Below are 17,539 nucleotides of genomic sequence, written 5' to 3' on the forward strand. Positions count from 1 at the left end.
TATCCCACAAGTGGCGAGTTTTTTGTCTGCCATGTTTCCTGAAACAGAAGTATGTTGTATTGGGTCATGAACACTATGAAATCATCTTCCTCCAGCTTTGTGTTTAATCCATTAACATTCCACGAACAGATCTTGCAGCCCTGCTCTTTTCCTGCTGTTGGTCTTCTGTTAATTCATTCTACACTCCTCTGGGTTCATACCCCAGGAGCTTGTTGATGCCTCTCGAATGTAGCTGCTTCCTGGTGGGCAAATGTGACTGTAATTTACCTAGATGGGTGACCTTCTTCTGCGATGTTACTTCTTTGGTCTGGGCCTTTCGCGCCTTTTAAAAGGCTCCGTTTAGGACTTTGTTTCGTCAGCGGACTGGGGTATCATCCACCTTTTTTAACTCTATGCCCCATAACGCGAATTCCTCCCTTTGCAGCAGGATTAGTTCTGTAAAGATGTGTTCGGTCCATGTTATAATCGTGGAGTCAGGGCCTGGTTGGTGAGGGTTTGGTTTGAATTCGATTGACTCGAAATCGCCAGTTTTTAGATGGCGCAAGCCTGGTAATTCTTCTAAGAGTTTTAAAATGGACCCTCGGTTCAAGATGTCATGTGGCCCTCTCGAGCTGTATTGCGGAATTAGTTCAACTTTTTTGCTTGGGATGTGCCGTATTTGGTCTTTTTGTCTTTTACTCTCTCCAACACTTGAAAAGGCTGTTCCTACTCGGTCAGCCTCTAAATCAAGTGTGGCCGAGTTAAATAAATGTTGGAAGCCATTGGTCTCAGGACCGTTGGAGTTCATGACTGATGGTGCTTGTATTTCTCCACTCGGCATAGCCCATTTCTTTCTTCCGTTAGGCTTCGCAAATTTGTCTAAATCAACTTGTCTATTGTTTGTGGTCGCTTGCAGGATAGAAGTGTAATGTTAACTTTATTACCGTGCTCAGTATCTATGTTTTTTGGTGACTCTGAGCTTGATGATTTGAGTTCTGCTTTCCCTCCTGGAAAATTGAATATGCTGGACACTTTCCTTACTTGCTGAGTTGGACTAGTACGTTCAGTTGGGCCGTCTGAGGTAGTGAATTGCTTTATTGGCGAGTTGATAGTTGGAGTTGGCCCAGGCACTGGCTTTATTTTGTTTTGAGAGGGGTCACCCTCAATCCTTGCTTTATTTTTGATATCGTTGGAGTCAAAGTTTATTTTTTGAGGGTGAATTATTGATGCCCCTCGGATGTTTGATTTGTTTTTTCTTGCTTTTCTCAAGCGCTTCCTTTCTCTCTTTGTGAGAGAGGTTGCCAATTTTGTTTGTTTGGGGCTTGTTTGGCCATTTGTTGGTGAGTCCTGGTTTTGTGGAGCTTCCTCTCACGTGTCAGACTGAGCATGTTCGTCTAAGATTGCTGACGTCAGGATTTCATCTGGAATTGGAGAGTGCGATTTATCTAGTGTTTCTGGGCTCGCTTCACTACTCCAGGCATCGATTGTCCTGTCAGATCCCTCCTGCCGTCTTGTTGATCTTTTTCTAGGCTGGTGGCTATCTTGGTCTCATTTGGTGGTTCCTTGACAATCCCCAGTATCTGTGTCATCAACGTGGGTACTGTTGCCAGTTTGTCAATTATTTGGGAACAATAACAAGTGTGAAAGGTGGTGTCCTTGTTAAGTTGCACCTTCATTATCATGCTCTTGAGGTCCTGTAGGTTTTATTCTATCCCCTGAACGTGGGTGGCCAAGATGTTAAGCAGTTCGACTTGCGTATCTAGTTTGTCTGCATGATAGGACATTGCTCTGCCTACGGTTTCCATGGTGTTTAATAGGTGCGGCCATATGGTGGCCGTTAGAGTTCTTTCCGGTGTTTCCCCCTGTGTTTGGATTAGTAGGGGTGGATGTTCATGATGCTCAAGATGATCTATGTGGGTGTGGTGCTCATGCAGTTGGTCGCTCCTCTGAGGTGTCCTGTTTTGAAAGCCCTCTTCCTTTCCTGAGCTTGACTCGCTTATTACTGGCGACTGACACCTACTTTGTTTTAGATCTACTGTTTCATTTGCTTCTTGTGGCTTTGGAATTGTAATTTCTTCAGTTTCTGGCCCTACGAAGAGAAGACTATGGTTTCCAGCCATGTTGTCTTTTTCTGTTGAAAATTGGCCTCTCATTAAACTGGGAAAGTACACCATTGAAAGGGGGCTCGGTTCTTGGATGCGAATTTGGTTGCACAAGGAGCCTCCTTCTGTTGCTTTGAGTGTCATTTCCTGGACTGTCCAAGGGCTTTGCTGCAAAAAAACCAGATTGTTACTTATATCAGGGTCCCGATGGACTAGGGCGCAAACCATTTGAGGATGAGTTGCTAGTTGAGCCTCGGGAAATGGTTGTACCGAGGGTAAGTCTGATCCTTTGACTGGTTGTGAGCTGCTCGAGTCATCAAGCCTAGGAGGACCGGAGCCCGCGCCCCCTGAGATCCCTCTTGTTTTAATTTTGAGGGTTTTACAGGGCTCGCTTTGGCTCCTTGATTTGAGCAATGAAGATGTTGATTTGTCTCTGTTGTTCGTGACCTCCTTGGGGACATTATGTTTGTTAATGTTAGAGTTAAAGCTAACATTATTTTCTGAGTGTTCCTTACTACTCCCTGTGGAGAGTCTATGGCATACTTTGAGAAAATCGGTGATTAGTGCCCGTTTGCTGGCTTTGAGATCTGGACCTTGTGCGTTGTGGGCCTGGGAGGCCATTTCATCATTATATGTATCACCCTTATTATTTTTTGCGGGTCTGCATTCTGTGGTGTCCCTGGGAAAGTCCTTTGCAACAGGGACTGGACTCTGTGACCCTTGTTTTGTATTGTCAGGGGAGACTGAAAGATCTATATGTGTAACTAGGCTGTTGTCTGGCTCTTTCGGAGACGTTGACTTTTCGAAGCTCATACCCTTGTCCGTAGATGTTCCTGCGTCTGCCTCTTTGTTTGTGCTCAGTGGGTCCCCTTTTCCTTTTTATGTCTTCCCCTGTGGTTTTTCTTCGCCACCTCGAGGCTTCCCTGATCTCATGATCAATTTACTTGAGATTAACTCTTGTCAGATGCTAAAGTTATTGCTGGAGGGTTCCCAGTTGTCTCTTGATTCTACGAGATTCCGTTGATCCCTCTAAGAAGGGTATTTCCTGGTTTAAAGCTGTGGATCTTTGTAGCACCCTGTGGTTTTCCTCTATGTTTGTTTTATTCCGTAATAATAATAATATAAGAGAGCATGGGCCCTGAGCCGCCGCACGGTGCTCCTGGGGCTCCCTCTTCACTACTTTCACAGTTCTCTTGATTTAAATACTCTCTTGTTTGCACCCTTATAGGCTATTCCCTCACCACAGTTTCGCCCTCTAAGTTGCAAACCCCCCCTGCCAAAAAACGCTCACCTCCTCACTCGGTGGGCATGGGTCGAGACTGATGTCCTTTTCCAAGCTCTTGGAAGGTCTTGGATTCTAAGACGCGGGAGAGGCAGGCTTCTTTATAGCTTCTTTAACCTTTTTAAGCTTGGGGAGCTTTGGGGAGTCGGCACAATTCCTGCTTTAAAAGTAATTATGGCAGTGTGAATTTTTAAGATAGAAGAAGACGTTACACTTCCAGCCCGTAACAGCGTAACTCAGGCTAGCATCAACCACAAAGTCTTTTACTGCCCGTTGGCACTCTGCAGCTCCACTCCACTGCACCAATGCTGGAATCCAAACAAAAAGCCAACTCAGCTCTCCCCTCCGCTTTGCCCTCACTTACAATTACTTATTGGAAGTAATTGTTGGCATTATTCATCAGGAAATGGCTTGGGTATGGGGGCAGAACAGAACTGTGGTCTACTACAGTCCGAGCCCCCACGGCACCCGCACCTCGCAGGCACCCTAAGGACCTAATCCCGCTTTCCACAATGCCGCCAAGTGCCGCCAATAAACGCCAGACAAAGGCAGGAGCTACAAAGGCAGGAGCTCACCGCAAAGAAGATGTGCAGGCAGAAGTGGAGTGGAAGTGGAAACCAGCCACAAGAGGACGCCAAGGCCACCGAGGCTCTGATGCAGAGCAGGAACCAGCCGCTCAGCAGCTCAGGCACCGGGACCACGCCATAGAGCTGCATACCTCCTCCGTCCGTCCGTCCATCCGTACCCAGTCCTTGGGATGTCCTTGGGCTGTATCAAATGGCTCCAGGTCCTCCGAACCACGGTGACCTGAGGTGAAAGCCAGGCAGAGGGCCAAGAACAGGCAGCGGCGTGACGGAGCTCTCTCTCGTAGCTCCCGCTGCTCCACCCGCTCCACTCGCTTCTGGTTAGGCTGCTGGATGCAGAACGGGATGCAAAACACGGACTGGACTCAGTTCATCAGATGCTTACAGACAGGAACCTTTGCAATGGATTTGGGATAAACAACCTGGCAAAGAACTGTCTTTCAGGTGATAGATCCTCATCTGCCCAGAGGGGAGCTCCATGCCTTCAGTGCAGGTGCTAGGGTAGGTAATGTACTGAAGACATTGATGAATGCCGAGCATGTGCCATGTTTGTTTTGCCTGCCTAGAATTGTTTTGTTCTAAAACAATCATCCGATGTAGGAAAACAAAAAGAAAATTGCCTTGATGAAGGGTGCCTTTCCTCTCCATGCAGGTCATTGATTGTTTTTCCAGTCTGGAACCGGCAAGGTTTGGCCAGAAGTATGACCTGCCAAATGGCAAGTCGCAAATTGTGTTTCATTTGCCTCTCGCAATTTGCAACTCGCTAATTGGGATGCACAACAGTGTCTGAGACATTGTTTGCAATTCCCAATGGTGCCGCAAATTGCATGTCTCATGCATATTATTGAGGCTGCCGCAATTTTCAACCCCATTGGGAATGGCTGGCACTCCCAGGGATGGTGGCCTGCTGGGGTCAGCAGACCTCCATATCTGGGACTGCTTTTATATAAAGCATTTTTTTTAATGCAGCCTGTTTTACGTAAATGAAAACTGGATGCATTTAAAAAATAAAGACGAAACTTTTTAGTTTAATTTTTTAAGGGCAGGCAATGGTCCCTGGGACTACTGCCTGCCCATAAAAAATATTTGCTCATGCAGTTACAACCGTTTGCGAGTGCTTTACCCCCCGTCCTGAGAAGGGTGGTAAAATGTGAGTCTTTTGCGACCGAAATTGCAGACACAAAACATTCTTACACAGCTTAAGGAGTTACTATTAGGAAGGGACGCTCTTAGAACGCCCCTTCCTAATAGAAAGTTGCTAATCATATTTTGCAATTTGTCAACAACAGTGGTCCATTGCAAACAGTAATTTAAGGAAAAATAATAAAATATAGACACAATCGAAGCTATATTTGGTAAACAGACGGCGTTTCGATTCGCTATTTTAGATCATGCGAATCATCATCAGGACATGAATTTATGCCTAAAATAAGCCTTTATAGCCTAGGGAGGGAAGGGAAAGGAAAAATAATTACTTAGGAGCCCTGTTATCAGACCACCTGTAGGGGAAGAAGGGGAGAAATTACACGGAATACATACAACATTTAAGGTATGTCAAGCTTACATTGTGTTATTCCTGATAATTTGTGAGCATAATGTATGCCGTAGATTACTACTTGTTACCTTATGGTTGTATTATTAGGAAACTGTGCATGAAGGCATAACGGTGAGGAACACGGTAACGTCAATTTGATTTGCGACTCTACAAATTAAGATTAGTACGTGGGCCACTGTTTTTTTGCAGGCGCAAGCGGGTCTAAAACCCATTTGCGCCCGCAAACAACCTTTGCACATCTGGGCATTGGTTTGTTAGACTCAATATCAAATGTTTTACAGATAAAATATAGATGAACATGCTACAATCCCTTCAGTACTTTGAAGAGTATTTTTATTGCCATGTAAAAAATTTAGGGTGTGTGGATATCCGTCAAATATTAGAGACTGCCATGTAGAATCCATCCAGTTAAGACACAAATTCACCAAATTATGAGAGTAGCGTTTTCTGCTTAGAAGACACTCCTCTCCACACCCAACATCCAAAATGAGACAGTGGAGTCCACACTGGATATAAAACACAGAAACTGACTATTAGACATATGAGACGAAGCGGAAATTAGGAGCAGGAAGACGGGATGTTCTTTTACTGTACAAAGAAACATTTTCCTAGTTTCCAATTTTAAAACTGAATTTTTTTGTTCAAAAAAATTCTTCACTCTGTCTATATGCCCTAATCAAAGATACACTTCTTTTAGCTCAACCTAGACTGTGTTGATTGTTGGTTCATGGTTACATTCCGATACCTCCACAACCAGGTTTTTGCTTAGGTGTTGTAATTATGTACTGTGCTATAGTTATCGAACACCAATTTCCACATGCACATTTTTCAGATCAATATTGTCAAAATTAATAGGAAGATAAATGAGGGGGACATTATCAGACATGCAGTAGCCCCTATTCTGCATGGAATTCCTTGATGTAACATGAAAAACTTGTATATTTATCAAACCATATTTGTGCCTATTTGTAATCTGAGTAGAAGATGCATAAAAGGGAACAATGCTATTTGTCATTTCGGAGCTGCATTAAATGCTCTGTATAAAGAGGTTGCTATGAAAATTGTCATAGGGCCCGATTCACAGAACTAACTTAAGACAAAATCCTAAACTTACTACCATTTTCGTATTCACAGAAGACACTTACTCATTTTGGTATTCACAGAAGACACTTACTCATTTCGGTATTCACAAAAGTTAGGAGTCCTAACTTTAGGACTCCTAGATGCCTTCTGTGTATACCGAAAGTCTTAAAGTTAGGATTTTTTTAAGTTTAGTAGCAGTAAAGTTACGACTCCTAACTTTAGGAATCCTAAATGCCTTCTGTGAATACCGAAAGTCTTAAAATTAGGATTTATCTCAATTTAGTAGTAGTAAAGTTAGGACTCCTAACTTTAGGACTCCTAAATGCCTTCTGTGAATACCGAAGGTCATAAAATTGGGATTTTTCTCAGTTTAGTAGTAGTATAATTGAGAAAAATCCTAATTTTAAGACTTTCGGTATTCACAGAAGGCATTTAGGAGTCCTAAAGTTAGGAGTCCTAACTTTACTACTACTAAATCGAGAAAAATCCTAATTTTAAGACTTTCGGCATTCACAGAAGGCATTTAGGAGTCCTAAAGTTAGGAGTCCTAACTTTACTACTACTAAATCGAGAAAAATCCTAATTTTAAGACTTTCGGCATTCACAGAAGGCATTTAGGAGTCCTAAGGTTAGGAGTCCTATCTTTACTACTACTAAACTGAGAAAAATCCTTATTTTAAGACTTTCGGTATTCACAGAAGGCATTTAGGAGTCCTAAAGTTAGAAGTCCTAACTTTACTACTACTAAATCCAGAAAAATCCTAATTTTAACCCCTTCGACGCTCATGACGAGCCCAGCTCGTCATGGAGTTTCCATTGGTTTCAATGAAAATTACATTGACCCCATGAACATGCCTTAGCATCCAAGTGGTTAAGACTTTCGGCATTCACAGAAGGCATTTAGGAGTCCTAAAGTTAGGAGTAGTAACTTTACTACTACTAAATTGAGAGAAATCCTAATTTTAAGACTTTCGGTATTCACAGAACGCATTTAGGAGTCCTAAAGTTAGGACTACTAACTTCTGTGAATACCGAAATGAGTAAGTGCCTTCTGTGAATACCAAAATGAGTACGTGCCTTCTGTGAATAGCAAAATGGTAGTAAGTCTAGGATTTTGTCTTAAGTTAGTTCTGTGAATCGGGCCCAATGTTCTTTAATGCCTTTATGGACTTCTCATCTGCTTATAATTTTTTTCAGGAATAAGGGCCTGATTTAGTTTTTGTCGGACCGGTTACTCTATACCAATGGTGACAGATATCCTTCCTGTCTAAATAATAAGCCCATTATATCCTAAAGGATTTAAATTTCACCAGGCGGGATGTTCGTCACCGTTGTGACAGAGTAACTTGTCCGCCAAGATCTAAAGTAGGCCCTTAGGTATTTGCTTTCTGTTTACGTTTACTCATGTGTGTCATTTATTTAAATGGATTGTTGCATTGTTGTATTGAACATTTTCATTGAATGAGCTACCAAAGTTAAGCCAAATTGTATCCTCAAGAAAAAGTGGTTTATCATGTTGTATCCACTTGACCAGATAGTATGAAAGATTAGTCATACATCATGTCATGACTTTGCCCTCTCTCTTCCATAGAATATATTCCCCCATGCAATCCTGGAAATTGATTTCAATGTAATTCAGTCAATCTTGGCCCTCTGTGCAACAGTTTACCATGTCTAGTTTGCAAGTTACTTTTAACAAAAGCATACAGTTTTTGTTTTATTTGAATTATCTGTATTTTAGAAAATTGATTAAACAACGGGTAGAAACAATTCCACTCATTATTTGCCAGTATTCCTCACCATCACTCAGCACTCTCCTTAAACCGCTGTGCATGAATATCGACCCGACATTCCGTGCACTTTCTCGCACCTATCACCGCTTCAATAATTGTGAGAGGTCTTCTTTTTGGACCTCTAGATCTTGTTTTTGTTCCTTTGTCCTCAGTGTATATAATTCTGGACTGCCGCTACAAGTCCGATTTTTTCTTTTATTACCATGTGTCTTACAGCTCTGATGAGTCACAGGTTGTATCCTGTTGATGAAACACGTGTCGGCTGGCGTATGTCAAAACAAGACAAAGAAATAAAGACCTACACTGAACTTATCAACTGACCATCCTGAACTCATTAATGTTATTTGATGCTTCTCTTTGTCTATAACCATCGTATCACATGATACGGCTCTACCATATGTGTGCACAGTACCTGTGTGTAACAATTACACTATAGGTTGATGTTTCAAAACTACATTTACAATAAACATGTACTGTTTAAAATTTACTAACTCAGTTAACATTCCACATTAAATATAATGACATCTATTGCCAAATCTACTGTAGCTACTGCAGATAATATCAGGATACAGCAGAATATATCAATATATCCATAGAGTAGTGAATATATCAGGGATACACCACAAATACTGAACTGTTTACTATGATATCGATATGTATACATTGGAAATGGAAAACAAAATGCTCTGCGTATGACACCCTTCTCTCAACAATCACAGCTATAACAGCTATTTCTCTGTAGTCATGCCTTTTCAGCAACAAGTATTTGATACATTTAGGTAGACACCTAATTTGTAGTTAAGGTACCAAAGGACCCAAAGGACCTCAAGAACTTCCGGCCCATCTCCCTGCTCCCTATCCTGGCGAAAGTCATCGAGAAGATTGTCAACAGGCAACTGACCCGCTTCCTCAAGGGAAACAACACCCCGTACTTGTTCCAATCCGGATTCTGCAGCAACCACAGCACCGAAACAGCCCTCATCGCCGCCACCGACGACATCAGGACCCTTCTGGACATCAGTGAAACCGCAGCCCTCATTGGCATGGACCTTTCAACCCCCTTTGACACCGTCTGCAATCACACCCTACGCACACGCCTCCATTACACAGGGATCCACGGCAAAGCCCTGGACTGTATAACCTCCTTCTTCATCAGCAGAATCCAGAAAGTCCGCCTTCCTCCATTCCGATCCCAGGCCACCTAGATCACCAGCAACGTACCCCAAGGATCATAACGCAGCCTGACCCTTTTTAACGTATACATGGCACCGCTCGTCAACATCGTCCGATCTCACGACCTCAACATTGTCTCATACACCAACGATACCCAGCTGATCCTCTCCCTCACCAATGACCAAGCCCCCGCCAAATCCAACCTCCACGAAGGAATGAAGGCCGTCGCCAAATGGATGAAGAACAGTCACTTGAAACTGAACTCTGAAAAGACGGAGGTCCTCATCCTTGGCTCCACCCCCTCTGCCTGGGATGACTCCTGGTGGCCAGCCTCGCTGGGAGCTGCACCGACACCCACCGACCACGCACGCAGCCTGGGGTTCATCCTAGACACATCACTAACTATGACCCAGAAAGTCAACGTTGTCTCCTCCTCCTGCTTCAAAATGCTACGCATGCTTCGCAAGATCTACAGATGGATCCCCACCAGAACCAGAAGGACGGTAACCCAGGCCCTCGTCATCAGCAGGCTGGACTACGGCAACGCCCTCTACGCAGGAACTACGGCCAAACTCCAGATCAGACTTCAATGTATACAGAATGCCTGCGCATGCCTCATCCTTGACATCCCCCACCACAGCCACATCACTGCCCACCTAAGAGACCTGCACTGGCTCCCTGTCAACAAGAGGATCACCTTCAAGCTCCTTACCCACGCTCACAAAGCACTCCACAACACCAGACCAACATACCTCAACAAACAACACACCTATTACACCCCGACCCGCCAGCAACGCTCCGCTGACCTCGATCTCGCCACCGTCCCACGCATCCATCTAACCACCACAGCGGCAGATCATTCTCCCACCTCGCCACAAAGACATGGAACACCTCACCCATCCACTTGCGGCAGACCCAGGGCCTGTTGACCTTCAGGAGACTTCTCAAGACCTGGCTGTTCGAGCAGGAGTAGCACATCCCCCCCTAGCGCCTTGAGACCCTCACGGGTGAGTAGTGTGCTCTACAAATTTTTGAATGATTGATTGATTGAAGGTTGACTAACACGAGGTATTACAATAAAAGTGTGAATAGAAGTGAAGGAAACTACAATACATCTTTCGATACGTAAAGCTGCACTCCATGAATAATGATAGCTCTCCTCTCAGCAAAAATCTATAAATAACTAGGGAACAATCAATGTCCATATGTGGGAGAGTTTCTGTTTTCTACACCATACATAACTATAGACTCCTGTAGAATACTACAGTGGTAAGGAATCTAGGGTAGAAAAGTTAAGCACAGAATGAACCAAAATTCTAAATACTTTATTCTTTGAATTGGGTTTAAGATTGGGCCCTTAGAATAAAGTTAATTGTTGTGACCAATTAAAGCCCAAGATCATTTGAAGAAGCTCAAAATGTTTTAGTGTGTTTTACTAAGACTTTTTCCCTGTAAAACTATCAAAGTCCATCATAGGATATCAGTGTGCCATGCCACTGTAAGCAAAAGCATTGACATCATGCAATTACTTGGAAGCATATTATACACAATATCTGAAGCTCATTAGATGATGTTGCTTGGATGGCATGAGCTCTGCCAAAGAAGTCTTGGTGTAAAGCAAACCTCCAACGGAAAGCAGAAGCTACCTAAGTCTACAGACACATATTATATTGAGGACATTGCTTGTCTCTCCTTGTTTCTCTAAAAGACAGATTCCTTGAACAAAGCTCTCCGAAGGAAAGTGGTTGGGTTTTATAGGTATATTTTAATGGCTTTGGATCAGTTCAGCAGATTCTCACGGACAGGAACCCTTGCAAAGGATTATTATTTAGCATAAACAGCTTCCCACCTCAAGGAATAATCACAGATCATGTCACTAAATTAACATGAGCACACCCCCTGGTAGCCTTGGCACAGAGAAGGCTGGTATACCTAGGCAATGTGTAAAGCATGTGCACAGTAAAAAAAACTGTAATAAAGTAAAAATACCAAGCAATAAAAATCCCAAACCATATTGGAACAATTGAGTAACATTAAGTAAATAAAACAAGAAGAATCCAATAAGGGAAACTGGCGAAACTCATTTTTACAAATTGAAATGTAAATATAAATAGCACCTAAAAGCATAAAGAGCCAATGATAATCAGTGGTCGTGGGGGATCAGGACCTAGGCACAATTTCAAGCTGATAGATATAGCAACCAGGTTCAACTCTGTCTGAGGTTTTACCTTGTGACTTATTCTGCTTTTTTGCAGTCAAAAGCCTTCAGCTGGGCAACGCATCAGGCTGTATCGTAGGATGTCCTCAAAGAGTAGGTCCAGTTGAAGCCATTGATTTTGGGGGGAAAAGCTCAGAGCGGGAAATATTTTGCACCAGGGAAGACTTTTTGTCGACTTGATACTTTTGGTGCTTTCACTAGGTCAAGATTTTTTTAGACTTAGTCTATTTTCTGGAGCTTAGAATCCTTCAATACGGCTAGCTGACAGCATGTATCAGATGACTGTTTCGATGAGGCTAGATACCTTCTCGCGATGTGTTGATTGAATCGCGTTTGCGGCTGCAAGACGCTCCAAGTAGAAGAAATCTGTTTTCTCAGCCCCGTGAGGTTGCCCCTCGGATGAATAGGCTAGCATGGTTCGTTATGGTGCTCCAGAAATCTGGAAGTCCAAAATGTTTCTAAGTCCCAGCTTTTCATGGATGGTAGAAAAAGTCAAGATAGACAAACTGAAGGAACCTTAGGAATAGGACTTAGGGAAAAGATTCACTCCAGCAGAGACCACCAGCAGGGTCCAGGTCAGGTCCAGTCGCTACTTGTCAGCTGAGCAATTCAGTACTTCATGAAAAGGCCTGTTGCAACATGCTGTGGCCCTGTAGCTACACATGAGGTCAGCCATCTGAACCTTGAGTTCACTGCTTTGTACTAGGTATAAGAGAGAGACCGTTGAGTTCCTTGGAAGAAAGCAGGTCTCAAATAGCAAGTATCAGAGAGTGATCTGCTGAGCTTTATGTGAGGTGCCAGCTTTGCTGAATTTACTGACTTTGGATTGGAGTGACTACCAGGCGCTACCTAAACAATAACAAAAAAGTTTTGAAGGGCAGTCCTTCTTACTTTTCAGCACATCCCTTTCACCTGACTGCAAACTATCACATAGTCTATTATCCTGAGGCAAATCCAACATGGCAACATCTTTCTGTCACTGGAGGGAGCCAGAGATTTGTTTAGGGAAATTCTCCTCCTACTCAGCTGCACTAAACTGGTCCCGGAACCAACTTCCTTTCCCACTGGACTGGTGTCTAACTGGCTTGAGAGAGCCTGGAGGACAAAAGGCGTCTCTTTCGCCGTCTACACTTAACTATGACTGAGCGTGCATCTCTGTCAAAAATAACAACGTTCTTGAACCCTATCAAGCTGCCCTTCCAGAGCTGATACATGTCACACTCTTCAAACCCAGGTCTTTTTGAGAAGACCTGAGCCATTGCTTCTGCTCTGGGAGCAGTTTTCACATCTCATGAAGTGGAAGCACTCGCAGGGCCATCTTCCTGTTTTCTAATGATAATTAGCCCACTGGACATCCAGGCAGACAAAGTCTAATATTTTAAAATAAACCTTTGTTAAATATTTTAAAAAACTCTGAATTCACCACTGAACTGTGACATAAACACAATGGCAACAATATTACAGCATTTCAGGATGGTACTGCCTTACTATAACATTCAATAATATTTGCAGGGATTCACTTGTAATACTGTTACTGTCAGTAGAGGTTTCTATGTTCAATACTGTGCAGTGTATGATTCTTTCTTTTGCTTTAATACTTGCTAATAGCAACCATAGAACCTAGAAACATATTTCCTGGTACCCTGGGGTTATAAGACCAAAATTTCCAGCAACGATATTGCTTGAAAACAGGAACAGTCTCCCCAAGTCACCCATTTCAACATCGGAAAGAAACATGGTACCAAATGCTCAATACAAGGAGCTCTTTGGAAGTGGGCCTACCACTCTCCTTCCTGACCCCTCAGTCACATGTCACTTCTCTGGTAGCGCTCCTGCCCTCTGGATGCACCACAGGTCTTGCTGTGAAAACTTCCAAAGGAGGTTCCATTGCATGCAATGTGCTAGCAGGTGTCTCAACCCAGACTCCCAGGGCTATTTCCTAAAAATGCACTAATCGCTTGCTTCTTTTGGTGTGGGTCCCCCATCTCCACATATTGGGCACCAGAAACTCCGCTGAAGGACAGCACAGCCAAACCAGTTGCCTCTAATACTGCTCAGCGCAGTCTCTCAGGCTGCGAAGGAAGGTGGCTCCAGGATTCTGGTTGCTCGTCTGTGCAGCTCTATACCAAAATAGGGGGCCAATAGTGAATTCTTCTACACCTGCTCTCTTGAGCGAAGCAGGGGTTGGGAATAGGAAGTTGTGTACTCTCTGCTCCTCCACACCTGGGCACATAAATGGTGGGGGGGGGGACTTTTACCACTGCTGGAGCTCTGGCCCTAACTGGGAGTCTTGGTTTTATGGCAATACCACTGGGGCCCTGGGATGCCCTAAGGAATAGAGTAATCGCATAAGAAGGGAGACAATATGGGGCTCTCGCCCTCACTGGAGTGAGGTTAACATGGGGAAGTGGTGCCACACTTTGGCCCTCTTGTTGGCTCATCAGGGTACCCACATAGCCACAGGTTGCTGGTTGTAATTAGTTTCTTTCTGCCCAGCAGCCTCAGCCTCAGGGCCCTGGCACAAATGCCTACAGCCAAGGGCCCTGTAGAAATAGGTTTTCTCCTCCCCCAATGAGCCAATGTTCAAGGGGTTTATGTAGTTTAGTCCTTTGTACCTCTGGAAGCCTCCTGACTGGTAAGATTTTGAATGTCTTTTAGAAAGCTGCCTTTCATCACTCTCCCTCCAATGATGAAGAGCTTGAGGCCTGCCCTATTTGGCTCCTTTTGCCTTTTTGAGGCCTGTTATGCAGCACCAGCACCCTCGCTCCATCAGAAGCACCCAGGGCATGTTCCTCTGTCTTGGCCATTAATACTATTCCTTGTCCTGAGGTCTTCTTCAGCAACATCCTGGGGTCCTCAAGGCAGTTTATCCTCCCTGCTACACTCCAAACACCCCAAAGCCTCCTGACCCTTCCAGGGCACCTGTGTGCCTAGCTGGAGCCAGCAGTCCCCCCTTTACAGGTTCTGCTCCCACAGCTTTGGTACACAGAAATTTTAGAATTTCTCTTCTCTATGGTCCCAAGCAAGCCAATCCCTCTAATGTGCACCAACTGGAGTTGGCAGGCAAGTGCCACTACTCCTGGAGACAAAACCTAGTTACTGTGCTCCAGCTGATGTCAGAAGTCCTCAAGTTCTTTTTTCAAAGAAGAGTCTGAAGTCCTTGGATCCTTTTCTTCAGCAGGATTTGCGGATCTTCTCTCTTCCACACCACTTTCTTTAGACAAGGCTTCTCTATAGAAAGGTGTGTGGCCACTTCTAAAGAAAAGGATGCAGCTGCCATTAAAGTAAAAGCTCTGCAGGGTACGCTTTGACAAAAAAATATATATTTCAAGATTCAAGCATTAACAAAACATTTTGTTAAATAAATGATCCAGTGATGTAAACACAAACTCCTAACTAATAATTTGGTAACAAACTGCAATTTACCCTTGATTGTCTGGATATATCTTATTTTACTACAAAATCCTACAGATTGTAGTTTTCTGGTAAGAATGTTCAAGCCTCTGTGCAAGATCACACATTGAATGAATTGTAGACATGCAGAGGTTCTGGTACTCAAATAATGCATCGAGGTTATTGCCCATGTTTCCACAATCATTATAATTTGATTGCATTTATCAAAATTTAACTAAAACACTGCATTCAGCATATTGGATAACCGTGCAATGCTACAGGAGGTGATATGCCAAAATATTTGTGTCAGAAATATCATCTGACATAAATATTGGAACCGAAATATTGTGTACATAGAAATATATTCCATTGGGTGTAGATGTTCTATTAACTCCAAATAGGTGATGTACAATTAGACAATGCATATGAACACATTATTCATTTGACAAGATATTATTCCAGTGATATTATGGTACTGTGTCTCCCAGAAAGAAAGGACCACATTTTGCTCACAGATAATAACTCTACTTATGGCCCTATTGATTGTCCACTAATGCCTTGACATAGTCTTCTACACAACTCATTCTTCAAGTAAATCTTCAGCTTAGCCCAGTGCCGTCTTTATTCTACTCTGAATCATTGGCAAACATCATCCTTTAGCAATAATCTACTAAAATACTTTAAAGTAAAGTGGTTTACAATGTAGGTTAAATAAGGAATCATATGACTCGCATTTCTGATTTCTTGACAGGTCAAAATAATCAAATGCCTTTGTATTTACTTTCTTCTTAGTTCAGAGTTTTGACAAAAAGCAGGTACAACTTCAGGAATGGAAAGATGATATAGCCTTGTTAACAGAATAAAGGGCATTGTCCACAGGGGATTCAATTCAAACATACACAAACACAAATTAATGTCATGTTTAACGCAAATGCTTCTTGTTATAGATTGGTTTGGTAGTATACTGCTGACAGGAGTGATTAGAGTCCATTCAGGTAGTAGAGGAATGTTACTAAAGTGAGAAATATGGATGCTCCAAAACTAGTACTGTAATCACTGTAAAATGAACTGGAATTTAATCTTTATGTTTGCAGTACAGTGCATGCTTCAGTGTTGGCAGAGTGTTAGTAATTGTCATTCATGCTGCAACAGTAAGAGTGTCCTGAAATGTTGTTTACTACTATGTTACCGGATTTTTTAATGTTACAATCCATATGACTTATGCTTTCTGGCATGCAACAAATATTTGCGTGTGTCATGCCATCTTCAATTTTGGCTACACCCCAGTTTCCCCGTGGTCCAACCTTTCTTCAGAATAAAGATGTTGAAGCCAAGCAAAACCTGCATCTATTCATATGAACATTCATACATAACCTGGCTAGTCTTAGACATGCATAGGCTCTAGATTGGTCTGCAGTTACAAATACTAAAATGTGTAGGCGATGTGCTACTTTTTACTTGTAAGGATCATGTATGCCTCACCTCTGCATATCAAATGAGGTAGTGTGTGTTCATCTTCATGGCAGTATTTGGAGCCTTTCTATGAAGTACACCTAATCATGGTGGTTTAACAGACTACACATTCTTGATTTACCATCAACAGCTTACTGAATACAATTTTGTAAATTGCCTTCAGTACTATAAATGTTTGCAATGACTTTGGAAAGATAAAGAGAGAGAAAGTGTTCCAGTCTCAGAAGCTACTGATCCAATTTTACACTTAAATCATTAAACTACTGAAAAGTGGTGGTAGAGCTTCCTTAAAGATCGTACCTAAAAGATAGATGAGGTTTTTGAATTCATGGTATGCAATCAATAAAGGGTTCAACACAATTTCCGTTGAAGCCTTACCTTTGTCTTGAGTTGTGCTTTCCTCTGCTGATTCTGCTCCAAGAGGTTGTGGTTGTATCTGATTTGGCTGATGTAAAGAAGAATGCTTGCTGAGATGTTGAGGATGAGTTTGGCTTTGAGCTAAACATGGCATACTTCTTCTTCCAGATGGTTTCAATGTTTGTTCTTTGTCAGTTCCACTTCTACTTGTATTCATACCTGAAAAACAAAATATTTCAACATTATGACAATGTATGCACACAATTAACGAGTTATTTGATGAGGTTTTATTATCTAAAGATAAAACAATTGACAAAGCCAATTCACTATGAATGAAATAGGCAATTGAGGAATGAAGTGAGTATTGACCCCAGGAGGAAGCAGTTGCTATTGGTTCATTAGGCTTATAAAAAATATAAAAGGCTAAACATATGATAAGATTAATAAACACGACAAACTCCCCACATAGACCATTACTAAACCAGGAACATGTTAATACTTTATATGGACCAAGATTATGTAAGAAGGAATGATTAGGAAATTTGCA

General features: G+C 42.6%; 1 protein-coding gene across 1 annotated transcript in view; it reads right to left on the reverse strand.

Moving 5' to 3' along the window:
* ANO3 (anoctamin 3) overlaps positions 1-17,204 on the reverse strand; it is a 1,634,736-nt gene extending 1,617,532 nt beyond the window's left edge. The window contains exon 1 of the mRNA XM_078684212.1: positions 17,014-17,204. Coding sequence (XP_078540338.1) covers positions 17,014-17,146 — 133 coding nt within the window. The 5' untranslated portion in view covers positions 17,147-17,204. The remainder of the gene's footprint in view (positions 1-17,013) is intronic.
* Positions 17,205-17,539: the final 335 nt, after the last annotated feature.

Source organism: Lissotriton helveticus, chromosome 3_2 (genome assembly GCF_964261635.1).
Source record: "Lissotriton helveticus chromosome 3_2, aLisHel1.1, whole genome shotgun sequence".
Classification (NCBI taxonomy): domain Eukaryota; kingdom Metazoa; phylum Chordata; class Amphibia; order Caudata; family Salamandridae; genus Lissotriton; species Lissotriton helveticus.